The sequence below is a fragment of the Triturus cristatus genome, chromosome 12 (assembly GCF_964204655.1).
Source record: "Triturus cristatus chromosome 12, aTriCri1.1, whole genome shotgun sequence".
Taxonomy (NCBI): Eukaryota; Metazoa; Chordata; class Amphibia; order Caudata; family Salamandridae; genus Triturus; species Triturus cristatus.
Window position 1 is genome coordinate 771,214,202 of NC_140595.1, and position 20,576 is coordinate 771,234,777.

The following is a 20,576-nucleotide window of genomic DNA, read 5'->3' on the forward strand; positions in this document are numbered from 1 at the left end:
CGATGTCTGGACGACCCCACCAACGGAACAGGTCCGTCACCACGTCGTCGTGCAGCACCCAGTCGGGCTGATCTTCGAAGTGCCTGCTGAGTGCGTCTGCCTTGATATTCAACTCCCCTGGAAGGTGTACTGCCACCACCGAGAGGTTCCGGGCGAGCAGCCAGTGCCAGATCGCCTGCGCCTCCAGGGAGAGGGGGCGTGACCGAGTCCCGCCCTGTTTGTTCAGGTAAAACATGGTCGTGGTGTTGTCGGTCTGCACCAGGACTGAGTCGGTCTCGATTGCTGGGAGGAACGCCTTTAGAGCAAGGTGGACTGCTCGAAGCTCTAGCATATATATGTGGTAGCCCTGTTCTTTTGCAGACCACTGACCTTGTATTTGAAGGCACCCCATGTGGGCCCCCCATCCTTGTAGCGACGCGTCTGTCACCACCGATTGCACCGGAAGTGGCTGGTGAAACGGGACTCCCACCAACAGATTGTCCTGACGAGTCCACCATGCTAGGGAAGATTTCGCTACCTGGGAGAGAGAGATTCGATCTCCCCAACGGCCTGTGGACTGATCCCATTGATCCTCCAGAGCTTGCTGCAAAGGTCTCATTCGCAGTCTGGCGTGGGGAATTAGAAAAATGCAGGACGCCATGGAACCCAGCAGAGATGCTACCTGCCGAGCTGACGGCCTCCGCATCTGCTGCATAAGCCTGCATTTCCTCTTCATTGAAGACAGTCTCTCCTCCGAAGGATACGCTCTTCCCACGCTTGTGTCCAGAACGGAGCCAAGGTAGTGGATGGACTGAGTGGGCTGCTGCACGGACTTTGCCATGTTGACGTGAAGGCCGAGAGCGTGCAACTGTCTCAGACAGATTTGGAAGTCTTTCTTCACCTGCTGCTGGGATGGAGCCTTCAGCAACCAGTCGTCTAGGTACGGGTAGACGAAGAGACCCTGCTTGTGTAGGCAGGCCGCCACCACTGCCATACATTTGGTGAAGACTCGCGGAGCCGACTTGAGTCCGAATGGGAGCACTTTGTACTGGTAGTGCTTGCTTCCAACCACAAACCGCAGGTACCTGCGGTGATGTTTCGCTATTGGAATGTGAAAGTACGCATCTTGGAGGTCCACCGAACACATCCAATCTCCGACTTGTAGATGTGGACATATTTGGTGAAGCGCCAACATACGGAACTTCTCCTTGACAATGACTTTGTTTAGGAGACGAAGGTCCAGAATCGGCCGAAACTTGTGCTCTTGATCTTTCTTGGGCACCAGGAAGTACCGGGAGTACACTCCTTTTCCGACCTGCGAAGGAGGAACCTTTTCTATGGCCTGTTTTTGCAGAAGGGCCCTCACCTCCTGCTCGAGCAGTTTTAGGTGGTGAGGACAGGACCTCTTTGGCGGGATGTCTCTGGGACGCGCTCGAAAACGTAGCGCATATCCATGACGCAGTATATTCAGCACCCAGCGATCTTTTGTGATGCTGTCCCACTCTGCTAGATGTTGTGACGCACTTCCTCCCACTGGAGTGGGCAACGGCCGTAGAGGAAGCCACAGCTCATGACTTTCCTCCTCTTGTGGCAGTGGAGGACTGTTGCTGGTGTCCACCTCTGCCCCTGCCAGACTTTCCGCCTCGAAACTGGGTTTTCCCTTGGAGTTTGCTCTGAGACCACTGAGGGGTTTGAACCCTCTGTTGAGGCCCCTTGCGTTGGGTGGGTCGAAAACGGCGCTTGAATTCCTTTTTCTTCTCCAAGCCCACGGCTTTGAGGGTGTCCAGCTCAGTTTTCATGCGCCCCATCTCCTCATCCGTGTGAGTGCCGAAGAGGGAGTTGCCAGAGAACGGGAGGTTTAAAATCCGTTGCTGCGCGTCTGGCTTGAGCCCTGTCAGTCGCAACCAGGACGACCTCCTGGCGCAGACGCCGTGTGTGTAAGAGTGGGCTGAGATTAGCGCACCATCCGCCGCTGTGCTAATCGACTGATTAGCCACCAGAGCCCCTTCAGTAACAATCTCCTCAAAGTCCTTTTGGTCCTCCTTGGGGAGCTTGGACTTGAAACGCTCCATCGAGTCCCAGAGAGCCCTGTCGTACCTGCCCAGAAGCGCCGCCGCGCTGGAGATTTTGAGGGCCGCCGCCGCAGAAGAGCAGGCCCTGCGTCCCCATGAGTCCTGGGTTCTGCTCTCCTTATCTGGAGGGACGGAAGAGGAGGCCGACGCCGTCTGACCCTTTCTTGCAGCTGCCACTATGACAGAGTCCGCAGGCGGGTCTATCTTCACAAAGACGGGGTCAGAGGTAGCTGGCTTGTATTTTTTCAGGATACGAGCCGGAACGGCTTTGACGGTCGCCGGGGTGAGAAAGGTGTCCATGACTGGTTCCATGATTCCTGGGACCAAAGGCAGCAGCGGACGAGAGGCAGACTTTTGGTGAAGTGTTTCAAAAATCACCGAGGTGGTGACTTGGGGGACTGACATCTCAATCCCCAGCTTCTGTGCTCCCCGCTGCAACACCTCCTGGTAGGTGTTGATGTCGTCTATGGGCGAGACCCTGGACACTGGGCTGCCCGAGAGCGTGGGTGAATAGTCCCTGATGGAGGACCTGGAGGACAAGGAAGAGGACGATGATGGAGTCCTTCTCCGCTTCCGGCGAAGATCACGAGCCCGTGACCCAGGTGAACGCTCCTCCCGTCTGGGGGAGCACGATCTGCGTCGCCTGTCGTCCGGCGATCTCTGACGTGCTGGCCTGGGGGGACTAGCTCTGTCCACAGCCGCCACCAGGCGTTGCAGCGGAGAATCATGCACTGGACTGATGTATTCCCGCAGCCTCCTTGTAGGCCCTGAGTCCAGCCAATGATGTGCTGGCAGTAGCCATCTGGGCGACAGATTAATGGTCTGAGTCTGAGGAGAAGACCTACGGGGTTGAACTGCAGGTTCTCGTGGATTTGCCGGTCGTGGAGAGGCCCCTGAGTGGGAGGAGGAATGGCGAGACGCCGACTCTGTCACCAGGACCACCGACCTGTCCGAGGCCTGTCTCGACGTCGAGCGCGGTCTTGACGTCGATCCGTGGTGTCGTCTCCTTTCTCGCCGGGACTCTCTCGACGTCGAACGACGCCTCGATGTGGACCGGCGGCCATGTTCAGTGGGCGAAGCATGCCGCCTCGACGTCGAACGGCGATGTGAAGCCGACGACGGAGGCCCTCTCTCCCTCGACGCCGAACGCCGCGGGGACGCCGGCGGAGATGCTGCCACTCTCGACGTCGACACGGATGCCAACCTCGACGCCGAACGCCGCTTGGAGGGCGACGGCGGAGGATCCTGTTGTCTCGACGTCGAACGCCGATGGAGCCTCGACGACGGAGGGGATGGTGCCCTCGACGACGGAGGGGTGACACTCCTCGACGCCGGTCGTCGCCTGGTTGACGACGGCGGAGGGTCCATGCTCCTCGATGCCGATCGATGTCGAGATGTCGACGGCGGAGGGTCCCTGCTCCTCGACGCCGAACGCCGCTGGGTTGGCGACGGCGGAGGCTCTCTGCTCCTCGACGCCGATCGTCGCCTGGTTGACAACGGCGGAGGTTCCCTGCTCCTCGACGCCGATCGCCGCCGGGTTGACGACGGCGGAGGGATGGTGTCTCTCGACGCCGAACGTCGCCGGGTTGACGACGGTGGAGAGGCTCTGGATCTCGACGCCGATCGTCGCCGAGTTGACGATGGCGGTCTGGACTTCGACGTCGACGACGTACCTGCTCTCGACGGCGAGCCCGCTGTCGAAAGCCTCTTTTTCGAAACACGACCTACCGGAACATCTTTTCTCAGCGCCGAGCCCGACGCTGAGGCGGAAGGACGAGAGGACTTGCTTCTAGATGAATTTCTATGCCTCTTGGAGCCCTTCCTCACCGGAGATCGGCCTCTGGATGGTTGTGCCAGGCCATAAACGCGACTTCGCTCTCTGTCCTTCAAAGTTCTTTTGGACAGGCTCTGGCAGTGAGTACATGTCTTGGAATCATGATCCTCCGGTAGACACAGGATACAGACCCTATGAGAGTCAGTCCTGGCCTTTTTCTTGCCACAGGCAGGGCAAGGATCGAAAAGAGAAGGCATTTTAAGATGGAAAAAATGCCCAAAAATGCCTAAAAAAGGCAGCCTCTTACTGACTTAGATGTAAAACGTCGAAGTAAGGGAAAAAACTGTTGAAAAACAGACAATATTTTCTGACAAACTCAGAAAAAAGTGGAGCTCTGTTGCCAGGATCCTTCCAGAAGGAGCCGGAAAGAACAACTGACCTAACTGCCACCCCTGAGGCATGATGGGAAGGTGGGGGTCAGGTGTGCCTTAAAGGCACGGTGTCAGTTTTTTGCTATGCAGCTATGAGTTAGCTTTTCAGTCTTTTTAGACTGGGTATTTGCAACGCAGCCTGGGAGCTTCCTATGCTTTCAGTGTTTTCTAAGAATTTCTGCTGTTTTCTAAGCATTAAAACAGTTTCCAAACAAGTTATAATGTTGTTTCTCATGTTTATAATGCTATTTTCTTATGTGTAGTGGAAATTCCTTACAGCATGGTTCAGCTCTAGGGTGTTATGGGCTGCAATTGCTTGTGTATACATATAGGTATATATGTATGGATATATATATTCACTGAAAAAACCATAGGTTTCACACATGTTATAGTTAGCGGAAATTTTACTGATAAAAAACCAATGAAATTGCCCCGTTATAGTTAGTGCTGGCAACTATAACTCACGCGACCGCAATCCTCTGCTGATGCTAATACTGTATTTAGACACTTATTTGCCCATGTCTTCTTCCATACATTTTTAGCTATACATATATTACAAATATTTTTTTTTATAAAGACACATATGTCATCAGCAGAAGATTGCGGTCGCGTGAGTTATAGTTGCCAGCACTAACTATAACGGGGCAATTTCATTGGTTTTTTATCAGTAAAATTTCCGCTAACTATAACATGTGTGAAACCTATGGTTTTTTCAGTGAATTTGCAAGGTTTTTTAAATGCTAATTCCTAACTATAACGTGTGTGAAACCTATGGTTTTTTCAGTGAATTTGTACGGTTTTTTAAATGCTAAGTTACTTTACGCCATTCGAGGCGTGCGCGCCCACTTAACGCAGTTCGTTCCGTGCACGGTTTTTATCAACTTTAATAAGCCCTGTACATTTGGTGGCCTTCGGACACCAAAAGCACAGGGGGTGGGGTCAATGTGGATAGTGTTTTTTTTATTTCAATTTTATAATTTCATGTTGCAAAAATTTAGTTTTTTTCGAGAATAATTAGCCCTGTACATTTGGTGGACTGCGGCCACCAAAAGCACAGGGGGTAGGGTAAGTGTGGATAGTGTTTTTTTTTTTTTAATTTTTTTACCGTACGCTTACGGTAAGCGTACGGTAAGCGTACTCGGCGAAATTGCCGAAAAAAAAATAAAACCGTTTTTGCTCTTGGGGGATGTTTGGGGACTCCCTCGACATGACTATGTGGGAGGGAGTTGTCAAAACAGCCCCGTAACATGTTTTTGGGCATCATGTTTGATACATAACACTCAGTGCGAGAGACAAAATGGCGGACGCCGCTTCCTGGTTTCGGCCGATTCGAATGTTTACTAAGATCTAACAGCCAATCAGAATCTCGCTCGTGCACGCCACCGTACGCGTACGGTAAGCGTACGGTAAGCGTACCGTAAGCGGGCTCAGATATATATATTGATTTAAAGGCTATTTACTCAGAATCTACTGAACAGATTTACACCAAACCTACAAAAGGCACTTCCTTGACCTAGGGACTACCTCTCTGCCAACTTTCTAGTAATTCTGTTCAGCCGTTCGGGCTGTAGGTCCTATGGAAAAATGCATGGGAAAAACGCGTTTTGGGACCCCCCTTTTATCTCAGCCCCCGCTTGACGAATCCCCCCGAGACTTTCAGGGTAGGAGCGGAGCGTAGCGCCCCACCTATTTTGAGAAATTCGCGAGGATTCATCGACCGGCGCCAAAGTTATTCAAAATAGAATGTTGCGGATTTCCTATGGAAAAGGGGTCCTAACTATAACTACCTACTGGCGACCGCCAGTAGGTAATGTGGGGCACATATAATATACTGTTTCCGGGATCCCGCACATGGGCGGGAATATTCTAATGCTTATGACTATTGATGAGGATCCCCTGGAAGAGAACTATTGCATTGCAAATGCTTATTATATGTATTTTTAAAGCAGAAGTTAAATGACCTTGACAGCTACAGGTATAGGTGTCAAGTAGTAACTGTGAGTTTGTATTTTAAAGAGAATCAAAAGTTGCTGAGATGGTTATTGTTTATCAAGGTGTTCCTTATAAGTAGTTTATGTGGCTGCATACTTAAAGACAACAGACCTAAAGATGGGAGGCTGTTTTCTTTTATGACGTTGGTAATATTTTTCACATTTAAATTCAAGTTACCAATTTGTTTTCTCTTCAGTTTGGCAAACATTAAGCCTTTCAAGGACTTAATCAGAGCACTCATATAGGTACAAAAACAATTAAAGACAACACGTGTGCCGTACAGACAGCAACACTAGACTAAAATCCAATGTTATTAAATAATGTGGGGATGCTGGCCGCAATTTTAACTAAGGTTGGATACTCTGATTATATATTTTAATGAAGTTGCTAACAGAGTTTGGTTTCAGCGCTGGTGATGCATAAAGAATAACCGGAATTAGTTTGGCACTGAGGGCTGTAAGTGAAAGAATTATCAGTCACACTACACGAGACTCGCTACCGTGGCAAAACTGTCAAACACAGTGGGTTCACCGCGTAGCAACTGCTCAACTGTCCATTAATATAATTACTTGTACAATACACAGCTTAAGGCAAACAGCAGAGGCAACGAGTTGATCAGTCCACTGAACAACGTCACATATATAAAAGTATCTCATGTCTGCAAAAACACAAGCCCATTCCACTTGCAGTAAACACATGTGTTGTACAAGCAAGAGTCATGTGGCACTTACCGTCGGCCGGCTTCTGAAAGTTGACATAAGCACATTCCAGAGAGTGGTGAGTGAAATTATCCCTGCAGACGTGAAGACACACAGTCACGTTTGAATATGGCGGCCATAGTAGTCCTGCTTGAAGGTAGAACTCAAGCATCAAGTAAAGTCCTGATTACAGTGCAGACTGGCAGGACGGTCGCTTTCAGCATGCAGCTTGCCGCTCCGGTTAACAAATAAATAACAGCATTGGGGGAAAGCTTTGGCGCCTGGATACAGTCATTCTCCAGGAGTCATGGCAGCACCTCCTCACCCCTTTCAGCTGATGCAATCGCGGCACCATTTTTATCTACTTCTACCATTTTTATGCAATCGCGGCACCCCCGCAGGTGCCGCGATTGTTACAAATGTAAGAAATAAAAAAGACTTGGCAGGACGGCCACTTTCAGCATTCGCTTGCCGCGCCCGTTAAAAAAAAATGGAAAGCGTTGGGGGAGACCTTTGGCACACGCATAGTTATTCTCCAGGGCTAATGGCAACACCGCAGCTCCTCACCCCTTCCAGCTGATGCAATCACGGCACCATGTTATACCATTTCTTAAATTTTTATGCAGTCGCGGCACCAGCGCAGGTGCCGAGATTGTAACAGAATAAATAGAAAAGTCTTTGGAAGACGGCCGCTTTCAGCAAGCGGCTTGCCGCGCGGGTAAAAAAAAGTGGCAGTGATAGCGATCGCTTTTGTGAAACAAACAAGCCCGCGAGTGGTGCGCGCGCGCGCGCCACAGCGAGTCATGCTGTTTCAATTATTGCGCCCGTGTCTGGGCAAGTTAATTGAAACCACATGGCCGGCGGTGCCGGTAAACGACACCAATAGGCCATGGGCGGAGCAATGCGCCCGCCTTTGGCCAATTGCGTGATGTCTTTGTTAAAAAGAAGCACGCAAAGGCCAATAGCGTGGGCCAAAAGGAAAAGCACACGCTCTTGCGTGTGCTATTCCTAGGTCAGTCTTCAGACCCCCTACAATAAGTCTTGTGCTGCGCGAGCAGTGGTGCGCACTGCAACGCTAGGCGCGAGACCTAAAAAGGAACAAATCAGGGTCAAAAGTTTACAAGTATGAAGAACTGAGAAGAGGTCAGAGAGACTCCTTCTCAAACGACATGTGGTTAGAAATCTGAGGTATGGTAGCTCTGCATGGGTTAACATAATTCAATTGCTTTCGCAATTCTTTTTTAATGTACTCCTTTTTGTACTGCTTAATAAAGAACTGTGTGATTCCCACTATGACAACGGGGAAGATTCAAACATGTGAATCTTTCAAAGCCTCAATACTGGAGAAGAAACACAGATAACCATTCATCCTCCACCAGTTTATTCACGTAACCTTCATTCTCCACCTACAACTTCTCACAGAGGTTCCCTTCCATCTACCTTTTTCAGATTTATGTTTACATTACCTTTATACCATTTATTGTAGAGGTGCTTTTAAATCTACCTTCTCTTGCTATGCATAAAGTACCTCTGCTTCTTACCAGTGCTAACTAGCACTGTTCTAGTATATCAGAATACTCTAGTATGCTTTAGAGGTACCTTTCATTCACCATCCCAAAGGTACTCACTGAGAAGTTTGTCCAACTCCTTCAATTAACTATTCATATTCATGAAGGAACCATTTCACCTATTTACAGAGATACAGTCCCAGACTCACTGACCCACACTTACATCAGCCTTACTGAAGTGTTCATATAACAATTCAGTCTCACTCACAGAGATATTCTTCCACATGCACCTATCGAATAATCACACGGCATCATATACAACTACCCAGGGCTCAGTCAGGGGTATAAACCTACTTCCCCCTATTACTGAGCAGCCTGTCAGTCACATAAGTATACTTGCATCCCACCTTCAAAGCACTCAGATGGTACTCCATCATTACCCATCCACCTTTCCTTGCACACATAAAGAAAACTGTTAGTTACCCTCCAGTTTCCCAACAGAACCCTGGACTCTTACTCTACAGCATACTTACTGAGGAGCTTTTCTTCCGCTTGTTCCCGATTATTCCCAATTTAATCTTCAAAGGAATCATTTTTTTTCCTTTTAACTTTTTCTTCGGCTCCATAACCCGAGGGCTTTTACTTCGTTTTTTGTGCCCTGGGCCTGCCAAAAAGAGTGGTCAGAGAGTCAGCCTAGTTGATGAAATAGTGGAAATACTGGGGTACGGTTACACTTTAATATCAAATAACAGAAAAGCACACATTCAATGTTACTCATTAGTAGTTCTATGTCCTAAATCAACATATTCTATATTAAACTAACATAGAAAATTTGCAAGTATGTTCAGGATCGTGGGAAAACCCCAAAAGAAATGATTTCTTTATAAAATGTAAACATTGTCTACTGTTAGATAAAATACACTACAGGATTTTCATTGACCATATAACTTTTATTCAACTAACCTCTGACCTGGAAAATGCTGACAGTAGTAGGTCTCGATGTTGCTTTCCTGTCGGCCATTCAAGCGCTTCGTACTAATAAACTGGCATGGCTCCATTAAGGAAAGGATAGGGGTGGAGGGGGATAGTTGGGATAGGGGCTTAATAGATGGATTTCTAGTACAGAAGGGTGTAGAGCAGGAGTTTGCCCTAATCTCCCCAGTCTTTAGTGTGTTCTTCAACACTATGAAAGACCACCTACAGAAGAGTGTGTTTAATGTTTCTATTAAGGCATCACTTCAGCTCTTTATCAACGACGCAATGGTCATGGCAATTACAGGACAAGTAGCGCCTAGAGTTCTATTGCCCAGGAAACCATCTCAATAATATTAACTCGTCAAAGTATATTGCAGAGCGGTAGGGCTGGGTCCCGGATGCTGACCAAAACCTGGTGGATAAAAGCTAGAAGGATATGCCAGTTTAACAATCTGAGATAAGGTTTGCGGCAAAAAGCTGCTAGAACCATAAAAAAATATTACAGCAAGCAGCCAAGGACAGGAGTCATAAAAAAGAAGTGGCTAAAGAGGTCTCCACTGCCTGTAGCATTAATATGCTTAAGTTCACGTTGCAAATAGTTGCACTAGAATGCACACCCTTTTTAGGTGTTCATGAGAACCCAAGACAAGTGGCTCCTGTGGCATATTCAAACCAATTAAGGGTTCTTAACTAGTCAACAAGTATGTTACCATAGGTTTTAGATTTGCGCATTATTTTATAAAGGAATGTTGTGGAAGAAAAGGTTACTTACCTGCAACACTGGTTTTCTAGCAAGGGTATATTCATAAATTCATAACATTTGAATATCTTCATGCCCTTGCATAATCTTGGAAAACATTTTCAACAAAGAGAAAAAAAATATCACTCAAACAAGAAACAATCAGGTTCAATGCATAGGCAACATGTACGTTATATTTTGTGTTGCCTTTTACAAATATAATACTGAAAAGAGAAAAAAATATCTATGAACCTACCTGTCACCTTTAATATTTTTTCTTCTTTGCTTTTTGAGGAAAGGTGAAACAAGCATTTCTCACAGGCCACATCCTCAAACAGATAACCAAAACTGTTCTGAGGCTTAAAGACAGCCAAAGGCTACCACAATCACACATGTAGCACAGAAAAGTTACCCTCTCAATTTGTTTTGATGATCTCATGAAGAGATCAAGGGTACATCAAACCCTATCAAGGAGGAGTATGGATTGTTAAAAGTAAGTACCCTTCCACTGTAGCAAGGGATCAATTAATACTTACAAACATAGGAACAGAAAACAACAGGCTAATCCCATCCTAGAAGGATGAAGAGCTGCAAGCAATAGAAGGTAGATAAATTTCAAAAAAGGCTTTAACAACTGCAGCTTTGATTGTAAGGTAGGAACAGAGAACCTAAAGCACTAAGTAGTCATAATGTCATGAACAAAGGTACATCCTGCTTTAGTTCAACTCTACCCTCTTTGGATTTATCACACTTCAAAGACCAGGAAGTCTGGAGTTATATATTTCACAGCTCAAATCATGATGTGATACATCCATTGATGTTTATTACATCTAACAATGTGTGAGACAATATTGGAAAATAATTTTGGTAACCACAAAGTCTCAACTGGGGACCCCCACCAATGGGGGAGGCATTATAGAATTAAATACCCATGAAGGCATATTTATTTTGAACCGCTTCAGTTATTCTGTGATGAAGTACTGATCATACAGGACAGCAACACCAGCCTTGAGGCCCAAAAAAATAAATGATACTTTATAGGAGATTGTGAAAGATAATATAGGAGATTATATAAAGTAAACACTGCAGCATCAAAGTAGCTAAAGGGGCTTAACGTGTATAGCATGAAAATAAAAAAGCAGTCTGAAAGACCTACACTGAAAGATGTAAAAAAGGTATCCTGTCTGTAGGAAGCTGGCTCAGTATATGGTGTACACCTATTGGTGAGGCACCCCTCACTGAGTCCAGGTACCCCTTAGGGATAGTTGCATTGGTCCCTGATAACCAAAGCTCTCAAGAGGTAGCTGTGGAGAGCAGCAAAGGCTTATTTAGGAGGGTGTAAAGTGGGTACATTACCACACAGTCAGTGAAGCTTACACACAAGAGAGAACAACAACAGAGTTAGAAAAAATCTTGTATTTATTATACAGCAACACTAAAATTACTTGGGTGTATCTCCTACTCAGAGATATCAATACACATAGAAATATACTTCAAAACAGGTAAGAAAAGCATAGGAAACATATTGACACTTATGGCAAAAAAATGGAATGCGAGGTGAGTACCAAACCAAAACTAACACCCAAAGGCCAGGGTTAGCACTGAACCACCACAGATAAGTAACTGAAGGTTGCCAGGGGAGCATCTGCAGAGGTGATACCCCGGGTCAGTGTCCATAGAATAAAGTAGGGAAGTCGCAGTTGCAGTTTTATGGATTCAAGACCCTTCCCAGAAGACCTTGAGGGAAACCCTCTGGAAACAGAAAGGTTGGAGGACATCCCCACCCAGGGATACCCAGAGACCCAGGATAACTACACCAAGGAGCCGGGTGCATAGATGTGAAGTGGTGTGGGAACGCCCCGTTTCAGTGGGGAACCTTGGATGTCCAGCTGCAACAGAGTCTTGTGGACTAGGTCTGTGGAACCCAGACGAGGATTCCGGGTGAGGAGTACCTGCAAAAAGAGGGGACAGAGTCCCAACCAGCCTTAGATGTCCAGGAAGAGTAGGAGTGCAATGCCAGCCTTGTGGGATGTACTTTGCTGTAGCACGGAGGTCTTGAAGACGCAGCTATGGAGCCCAACCGACATCGCAGAAGCCCAGGAGACGTCCACGAGCAGTCCCACGTCAGATGTCGAGATGCAGTAAGGTCAGTGGATGGCAGGACCACCAACAAACTTTGGCAAATGCAGCAGACGTGTTGCATATGTGTTGCAGACTAGCCAGGTATGAGGAACTCACACAGCCACGGTAAGTTAGGAATGGCTCTCAGCAAACAGGACAGCAAGAAAGAATCATCGTCAACAAGGCTAGAACTATCTTCAGCGTTGACAAAATTGGTTTATGGCTCATTGACGAGGAGGTCGTCGCTGAGAAGGCTGATGCTGTCGATAAAGTGGAGACGGTGCTGCAAGTGGAGGCTGTGTTCGCCTTCATCGTCGACGGTGCCAGAGACGATTTTCTTGTCAACGTTGGGAAAATTGTCGACAATTTTTCAGTCTATGGAGTAGAAGATAGCTTCTTAGAGGAGTAACGTACCTGAGGTGGGGGTGTAGGAGTCTCAGATCTCATTTTTTAATGTCTTTTTGAGGAGGAAACATTTTCTTTCTTGTTTTGTCTTGAAGAGATCTAACCTTGTGGAGACTTAGATGGGCTGCACTCCTTGTGAGACCTATGAGAGGTCTTTTGGGAGGATTTTCTAGGTGGCTCTTAAGAGGAGTGAGAATCGGAAATATCTCATTCCCTCTTATGAGACCTTCTTGAGAAAGATGAAGAATCCTCACTGTGGTCATCCTCTGACAGAGGTTAATTTCTGGTTTTAAGATTCTACAGCCATAACAACAGCATCATGGTCTTTCAGGGTTTTAGTTGAAATGGTACGACATACCTTGCAGTCCTTGTGTGATGGATAAAGAAAGTATATGCAGTCTTGGGCTTGATGTGGGTCATGAGAATAAACCCTCTTTTTACAACAGGTCAGAATAGCCCTTTCTTTGCTGTTTCTTACATGGCAAAAGTTAGATTTGGAGAAAGAAAATATATATATATATATCTATTATCTACTGGCGGTCGCCAGTAGATAGTTATAGTTAGGACCGTGTTTCCATAGGAAATCTCAAAATTCTATTTTGAATAACCTTGGCGCCGGTTGACGAATCTTCGCGAAATTTTCAAAACTAATGGGGCGCTCCGCTCAGCTCCTACCCTGAAAGTCTCGGGGGTATTCATCAAGCGGGGGCCGAGAAAAAAAAGGGGGTCCCAAAACGCGTTTTCCCCATGCATTTTCCCATAGGACCTTTAGTCGAAGGTACAGCCCGAACGGCTGAACAGAATTACTTGAAATTTGAAAGAGAGGTAGTCCTCAGATCAGGGATGTGCCTTTTGCATATATGGAGTCAATCTGTTCAGTAGTTCCTGAGAAAATTGCAGTTAAAAGCACATACATATCTATAGCCGCGCACCGTGCGTGCACCCTAACGTGCGCGAGCGTAATTCTGATTGGTTGTTACATGTCAGTCAACGTTCGAATCGGTCGAAATCAGGAAGTGTCGGCCGCCATTTTGTTTGTTTTCAGTGCGAGAGTGGTAAAGGAAAGTGGCGAACGTGAAAAGGGGGCAGGGTAGAGAGTTCCTGACCCCCTAGCCTTTGACAGGGGGTCCCTGAAGGACCCCGAAGGCAGAAAAAGCATTTACATTTTTTTTTTTTTTAAATCGCGGGGGTGACGCCTGCCAACGAGCCCCGACCCGATAGGCAGGGCGTCCTTCAGCGTCAAAATTGCATTTGGATTTCTGTTAAAAGGATGCCCGCCGGCTGCTGATTTTGAGGGAAAGAAGAATGTGAAGTAAGGCCACTGGCAATGAAACGGGAGGCCTGCCACGTCCTGATTAACTGAAAAGGGTAAAGCAGCCAGGGTTCGCGGGGAAGTTTTCTCTCCGCAGCCAGTCTTTGGTAACTTTTAAACTGGAAGTTGTCTATGGATGAGAAATGCTAGCTCTCAAGTTCAACAAATATGCTGTGTGAACGCAACGGATAATGAACAGTGTTTCATAAAAGGAATATTGAAATAATGAAAAGTGACAATGATGGATTGCAGTAAATCACACTGGGTGAACAATTGCAAAGCATTATGGATATTGTGGTCATCACATTATAATTGGTTAAAGATTTTCAGTGAAGATGACTTTTGAAATGGCTACTAAAGCAATATTCAAGTGGTCTACTGAAGACCGGGTACTATAAATCAAAACTGTCACTGATTATACTAATATCTAACCATCAAGTGGTTACTATAATTTTAAGAACAGCAGGTGTCGACCCGATCCTTGCAGAAGTCCTTCCATAGTGTTCACTAATTAATTGAATATTTAAACCAATGTACTAAACCACACAGTGTTACCGCATGATTAAGACCGGAAGGTGTCGAAACGCGTAGCGGAGTTTGTTTTATCGATGGACACTTTCAAATAAAAGAATATTGAAGTAATACTGGCTGGTGGGCTCGATTGCTGTTCTGAAGGTGGAGAGCGTGTCGTTGGGAATATATATATACATATATACATATATATATATTCACTGAAAAAACCATAGGTTTCACACATGTTATAGTTAGCTGGACATTTCACTCGTAAAAAAACATTGAAATTCCCCCGTTATAGTTAGTTCAGCTAACTATAACTTGCGCGACCGCAATCCACTGCTGATGACGTCACATATTACATCACTCATGACATGGTCAGTGACATCACTCATGACATCATTGATGACATCTCCAATGACTATAACTATAACGGGGGAATTTCAATGGTTTTGTACGAATGAAAAGTCCAGCTAACTAGAACGCCCCTGAAACCTATGGTTTTTTCAGTGAATTTCTAAGGTTATTTAAATGCTAATTGCTAACAATACACTGCCTGAAACCTATGGTTTTTTCTGTGAATTTCAAAGGTTTTTTAAATGCTAATTTCTAACTATGTGACGTCATCAGCAGTGGATTGCGGTCGCGCGAGTTATAGTTATCTGAACTAACTATAACGGGGGAATTTCATTGGTTTTTTACGAGTGAAATGTCCAGCTAACTATAACATGTGTGAAACCTATGGTTTTTTCAGTGAATTTGCAAGGTTTTTTAAATGCTAATTCCTAACTATAACGTGTGTGAAACCTATGTTTTTTTCAGTGAATTTGCAAGGTTTTTAAAATGCTAATTCCTAAGTGTGAAACCTATATCTTCCATAAACTTATAAACAGTTTTTTGGTTTTTTTTTAAAAGTTTTTCACGGTGCGCGCATCGTCTCCGTGTGCGCATGCGTGCGTGCTCCGTGTGCGCATGCGTACGTGGTCCATGTGCGCATGCGTGCGTGCTCCGTGCGTGCTAAGTGCGCGCGTGCTCTGTCTGCGCATGCGCGCGTGCTCCATGCGCGCGTGCTCCGTGCGCGCACCGTGCGCGCACGGCAGGTCATGTGATTACGAAACAACACTTTTCATTGGTTCAAAGTAGTTTCAGTTCCAGAATCTTCCAACACCACACCCACTCCCCTCATTAATACTTCTTATTTCCTGGGAGAAGGAGCTGAACAGCTTTTCCTGCACCTGAAAATGGCAGAACAGGAGACTTCTTCAGGGAGTGAGGAGGAGACCTTTGTGCCCCCAAGGTAGAGGAAACAAAAGGACTCATTTATTTGGCAATGTTTTACTTTTCCAGAGGGTCAGAAGAAGGTCAATGCCCCTGAAAGTCACCTGCACTGTTTGTGGAGTGGTCTTATCTAGAGGAGACCCTAAAAAAAATACTCCTTTAGTATTTACTCCATGATAAGGCACTTTAAAGCAGTGCATCCTGTGGCTTATGCTCGGGCTGCAAGATACAACCCTCCAGCAGCTCAGCCGAGCACATCATCTGCAGCCGCAGATCAGCCGAGCACATCATCTGCAGCGGCAGCTTCACCTGCTTCTAGACCTCTGGATATGCACCCTCTGTTCACGAAGGTGCATATACGGTGCAATGTGTTCAAGGCTGTTCTCTGTTATGGTGAGAGCAGCATTAACCTAATAGAGAACAAGATACAGCAGCACACATGCTCCACCTCCCAATTTTTTAATTTTTTTCCTTTTTTTTTTGTTTTGTTCCTGGTGAACAGTTTTTCATTTTTATTTTATTTTTTTGCTGCATTTTTTTTTTTTGCTGCTCGACAAAAAAACAACAGTTCTTTTCAGAACTCACTTCACTTCTCCAAGAAGAGCTATATTCTTAATATACTGTGTTGTAATATTTTTAATGAATTTTTTGCCACCGTGCGTGCACAGTTCGCGCACGCCGCAATTTTTTGAAAAAAAATAAAGTGTTTTTTTCACCCTTCGGGGTCCTTCAGGGACCCCCTGACAAAGGCTAGGGGGTCAGGAACTCTCTACCCTGCCCCCTTTTCACGTTCTCCACCTTTCTTTTTCACTGCGACACAGAAAATGGCGTCCGACAATTCCTGATTTCGACCGATTCGAATGTTGACTGACATCTAACCACCAATCAGAATTACGCTCGCGCACGGCACCGTGCGCGCACGGTGCGCGCATATAGATATGTATGTACTTTTAACTGCAATTTTCTCAGGAACTACTGAACAGATTGACACCATATATGCAAAAGGCACATGCCTGACCTGAGGACTACCTCTTTGCCAAATTTCAAGTAATTCTGTTCAGCCGTTCGGGCTGTACCTTCGACTAAAGGTCCTATGGGAAAATGCATGGGGAAAACGCGTTTTGGGACTCCCCTTTTTTCTCGGCCCCCGCTTGACGAATCACCCCGAGACTTTCAGGGTAGGAGCTGAGCGGAGCGCCCCATTAGTTTTGAAAAATTCGCGAGGATTCGTCAACCCGCGCCAAAGTTATTAAAAATAGAGTTTTCAGATTTCCTATGGAAACTCGGTCCTAACTATAACTATCTACTGGCGACCGCCAGTAGATAATATATATATACATATATATATTCACTGAAAAAAACCATAGGTTTCACACACGTTATAGTTAGGAATTAGCATTTAAAAAACTTTGCAAATTCACTTAAAAAAACATAGGTTTCACACATGTTATAGATAGGTGGATATTTCACTCGTAAAAAACCAATGAAATTCCCCCGTTATAGTTAGTTCAGATAACTATAACTCGCGCGCCCGCAATCCTGCTCATGACGTCACATATTACATCACTCATGACATGGTCAGTGGCATCACTCATGACATCACTGATGACATCATCCTTGTGATAGAGTGGCGGTCGCGCAAGTTATAGTTATCTGAACTAACTATAACGGGGGAATTTCATTGGTTTTTTACGAGTGAAATATCCACCTAACTATAACATGTGTGAAACCTATGGTTTTTTAAGTGAATTTGCAAGGTTTTTTAAATGCTAATTCCTAACTATAACGTGTGTGAAACCTATGGTTTTTTCAGTGAATTTGTACGGTTTTTTAAATGCTAAGTCATGTATGTATTATTTTATTTTTTAGGTCTCGCCTGACCCAGCGCATGCGCTGGTCTGGCGAGACTTATTGAGAGGGCTCCAAAAAGTGCTACCAGGCCTGCCTAGAGCTACAGTGCATGTGCGCGGGCGCGCGCTCCGCGCTTTACCACGATTACTTTCGGTTTCGCGGCCGCACGGCCGCTTTGATGTTTGATCGTGATCGCGATTGCGATCACTTTCACTTTCTCGGCCGTATGGACGCTTTGCATAGCCAATAGGTCTCGCTTTTGGGACCTTATAAGTATTTAGTTATGCAACTGTTGCATGGCTAAACATTTATAAGGTCCCAAAGTCGAGATCTATTGTCTATGCCAGTGCTTGTTTGTGACTCCTGCCGCGTGTACTGTTTTGCCACTCCGTTTTATGCGACTCCCTGCAGCGTGTACTGTTTTGTGACTCCATTTTATGTGACTCCCTGCAGTGTGTACTGTTTGCGGCTTTGAGAGACGCCTTTAGGCGGTGTTCTCGCTCACGAGTGCGCACAAGACGCCTGCTGTCTCTCACGCACACACTGGCTGCTTGACCGACTTCTGTAAGTCCTATTTGTTGTGTGGCCAACAGCAGAGCGTGACCACCCTTAAGGGGCTACCGTGTGTACACACGGGGCAGGCATCCGCGTCTGTTGTTCGACACGCCTTGGGCAGGATGCTGCTTCCAGGTGGATTAGGCCTTCTCACACGAGAGAAGTACCAGCATGGCGGCAAAGTTCAAAGCCAGCCACCGGCCTGTTTACTTTAGTTTGGAGTGCTCTGCCTGCTGGCCCCTTTCAGCGCACGCACCCCTCTTCTGTTTTCATACCCAGTGTTGCCATGCTGCTGTGTTCACCCGCACCCATTTGTTATCTGCTTGAGGCAAAATGATGGCCTAAAGAATGTGATGAGGCCCCCCTCGAGACTCATATATCTCACCGGTCTGCATTGGCCTTGTGCAGAATTCCCCCCTCGTCCCCCTCCACAAAGATTTGTGTCCCCCTGCGACCTATAGACTGCAGGGTGCCGCTGCGCGTCACTGAGTTTGCATGCCACTTTCCAACGCTGGCGAGAGCCCTGGGAAAAGTGATAGCGAGGGCAGTGCATAGGTTTCTGGGAAAGTGAGGTCCGACCTCCATGCTCGCTTCATTTATACTGAAATTAGCATCTTACCAGCGGTAAAACAATTATGTATCTCTATCCATGTATTAGGAGGTTTATTACAAGACCAATATTCACTCTCGGAACAAGATCTCTTGAGCTATGGACAAGAAAACTCTGAAAATCTTTATTTTTGTGAATATCCCTCTCTCTCACTCTCTCTCGATATTTAGATATATATGTATCTCTTAAAATGGAGACTGCTCAGCTGCTTCTATTTGCAAACATTTTATTGGGAGGAACACCAATGCTTCTACAAACGTCTTTGTTGAATTCCAATTTATTCATGAAAATAAGACCTTCAGATCTACATTATAGAGCTCAACTGAATTCCCTTAGTGTCCCACGGCCCACATTCTCTGTGCAGAATTGCGTCACTAAATGCCTCAAAATACATCATGACTTTCTTAAAACACTGGACTGCGACTCTATACTTTTCTCATGAAAACAATAAACAAGCATTGGCATAGCCAATAGGTCTCGCTTTTGGGACCTTATAAGTATTTAGTTATGCAACTGTTGCATGGCTAAACACTTATAAGGTCCCACAAGCGAGACCTATTGGCTATGCCAATGCTTGTTATATATTTGTTTTACAATAAACTACTTATTAAAATGTTTTTATTTTTTTAATGGTTTTTCACCATGCGCGCACGGTGCGCGCAACCCCACGATTTTTTTTAAAAAAAAATTTTTGAAAAAAATTCTGCTTTCGGGGTCCTTCAGGGACCCCCTGACAAAGGCTAGGGGGTCAGGAACTCTCTACCCTGCCCCCTTTTCACGTTCGCCACCTCCCTTTTTCACTCTCGCACTGAAAACAAACAAAATGGCGGCCGACACTTCCTGATTTCGACCGATTCGAATGTTGACTGACATGTAACCACCAATCAGAATTACGCTCGCGCACGTTAGGGTGCGCGCACGGTGCGCGCACGGTGCGCGGCTATAGATATGTATGTGCTTTTAACTGCAATTTTCTCAGGAACTACTGAACAGATTGACACCATATATCCAAAAGGCACATGCCTGACCTGAGGACTGCCTCTCTGCCAAATTTCAAGTAATTCTGTTCAGCCGTTCGGGCTGTACCTTCGACTAAAGGTCCTATGGGAAAATGCATGGGGAAAACGCGTTTTGGGACCCCCCTTTTTTCTTGGCCCCCGCTTGACGAATCCCCCCGAGACTTTCAGGGTAGGAGCTGAGCGGAGCGCCCCATTAGTTTTGAAAATTTCGCGAAGATTCGTCAACCGGCGCCAAAGTTATTCAAAATAGAATTTTGAGATTTCCTATGGAAACACGGTCCTAACTATAACTATCTACTGGCGACCGCCAGTAGATAATATATACATATATATATATCTGCATACAGGGAATATAATTAATGTTGCAACGGTGATGATGCATTGAACTTACTAAAAGGAAAAAGTCTAATCTCATTCCCTTGGACATTGTATTTTTCAGAACAACATGTCCCATCAGGCAATTCGGCGGTAAAATCGAGCAGCGCCCACTATGAGCGATGATGTAAACTAATAAAATGAATAAATCAAGGGAAATGAGCCGTCCTTCCCTCATTAGCAACAGCCCATGAAGAAGCGGCAGAGCGCCGTGAAAAGCGTTGGCAGGAGAAGCAGTGGGGAAGCAAAAGACAAGCTGATTTGCAAATACAGACCGGAAGGTCGGAGCTCCGTAGTGTGCTCTCTCATTGCTTCAGGGCAATTGTTGGATATATATATGGGTGTGACAAAGGCGGCTTGCTGTTGAAA

General features: G+C 46.0%; 1 protein-coding gene across 7 annotated transcripts in view; it reads right to left on the bottom strand.

The window, feature by feature from the left end:
• CHD3 (chromodomain helicase DNA binding protein 3) overlaps positions 1 to 20,576 on the bottom strand; it is a 1,560,957-nt gene that overhangs the window by 1,161,221 nt on the left and 379,160 nt on the right. For all 7 annotated transcript variants that reach the window (XM_085639027.1, XM_085639025.1, XM_085639026.1 and 4 more), the window contains exon 6: positions 8,988 to 9,118. In XM_085639027.1, coding sequence (XP_085495153.1) covers positions 8,988 to 9,118 — 131 coding nt within the window. The remainder of the gene's footprint in view (positions 1 to 8,987; positions 9,119 to 20,576) is intronic.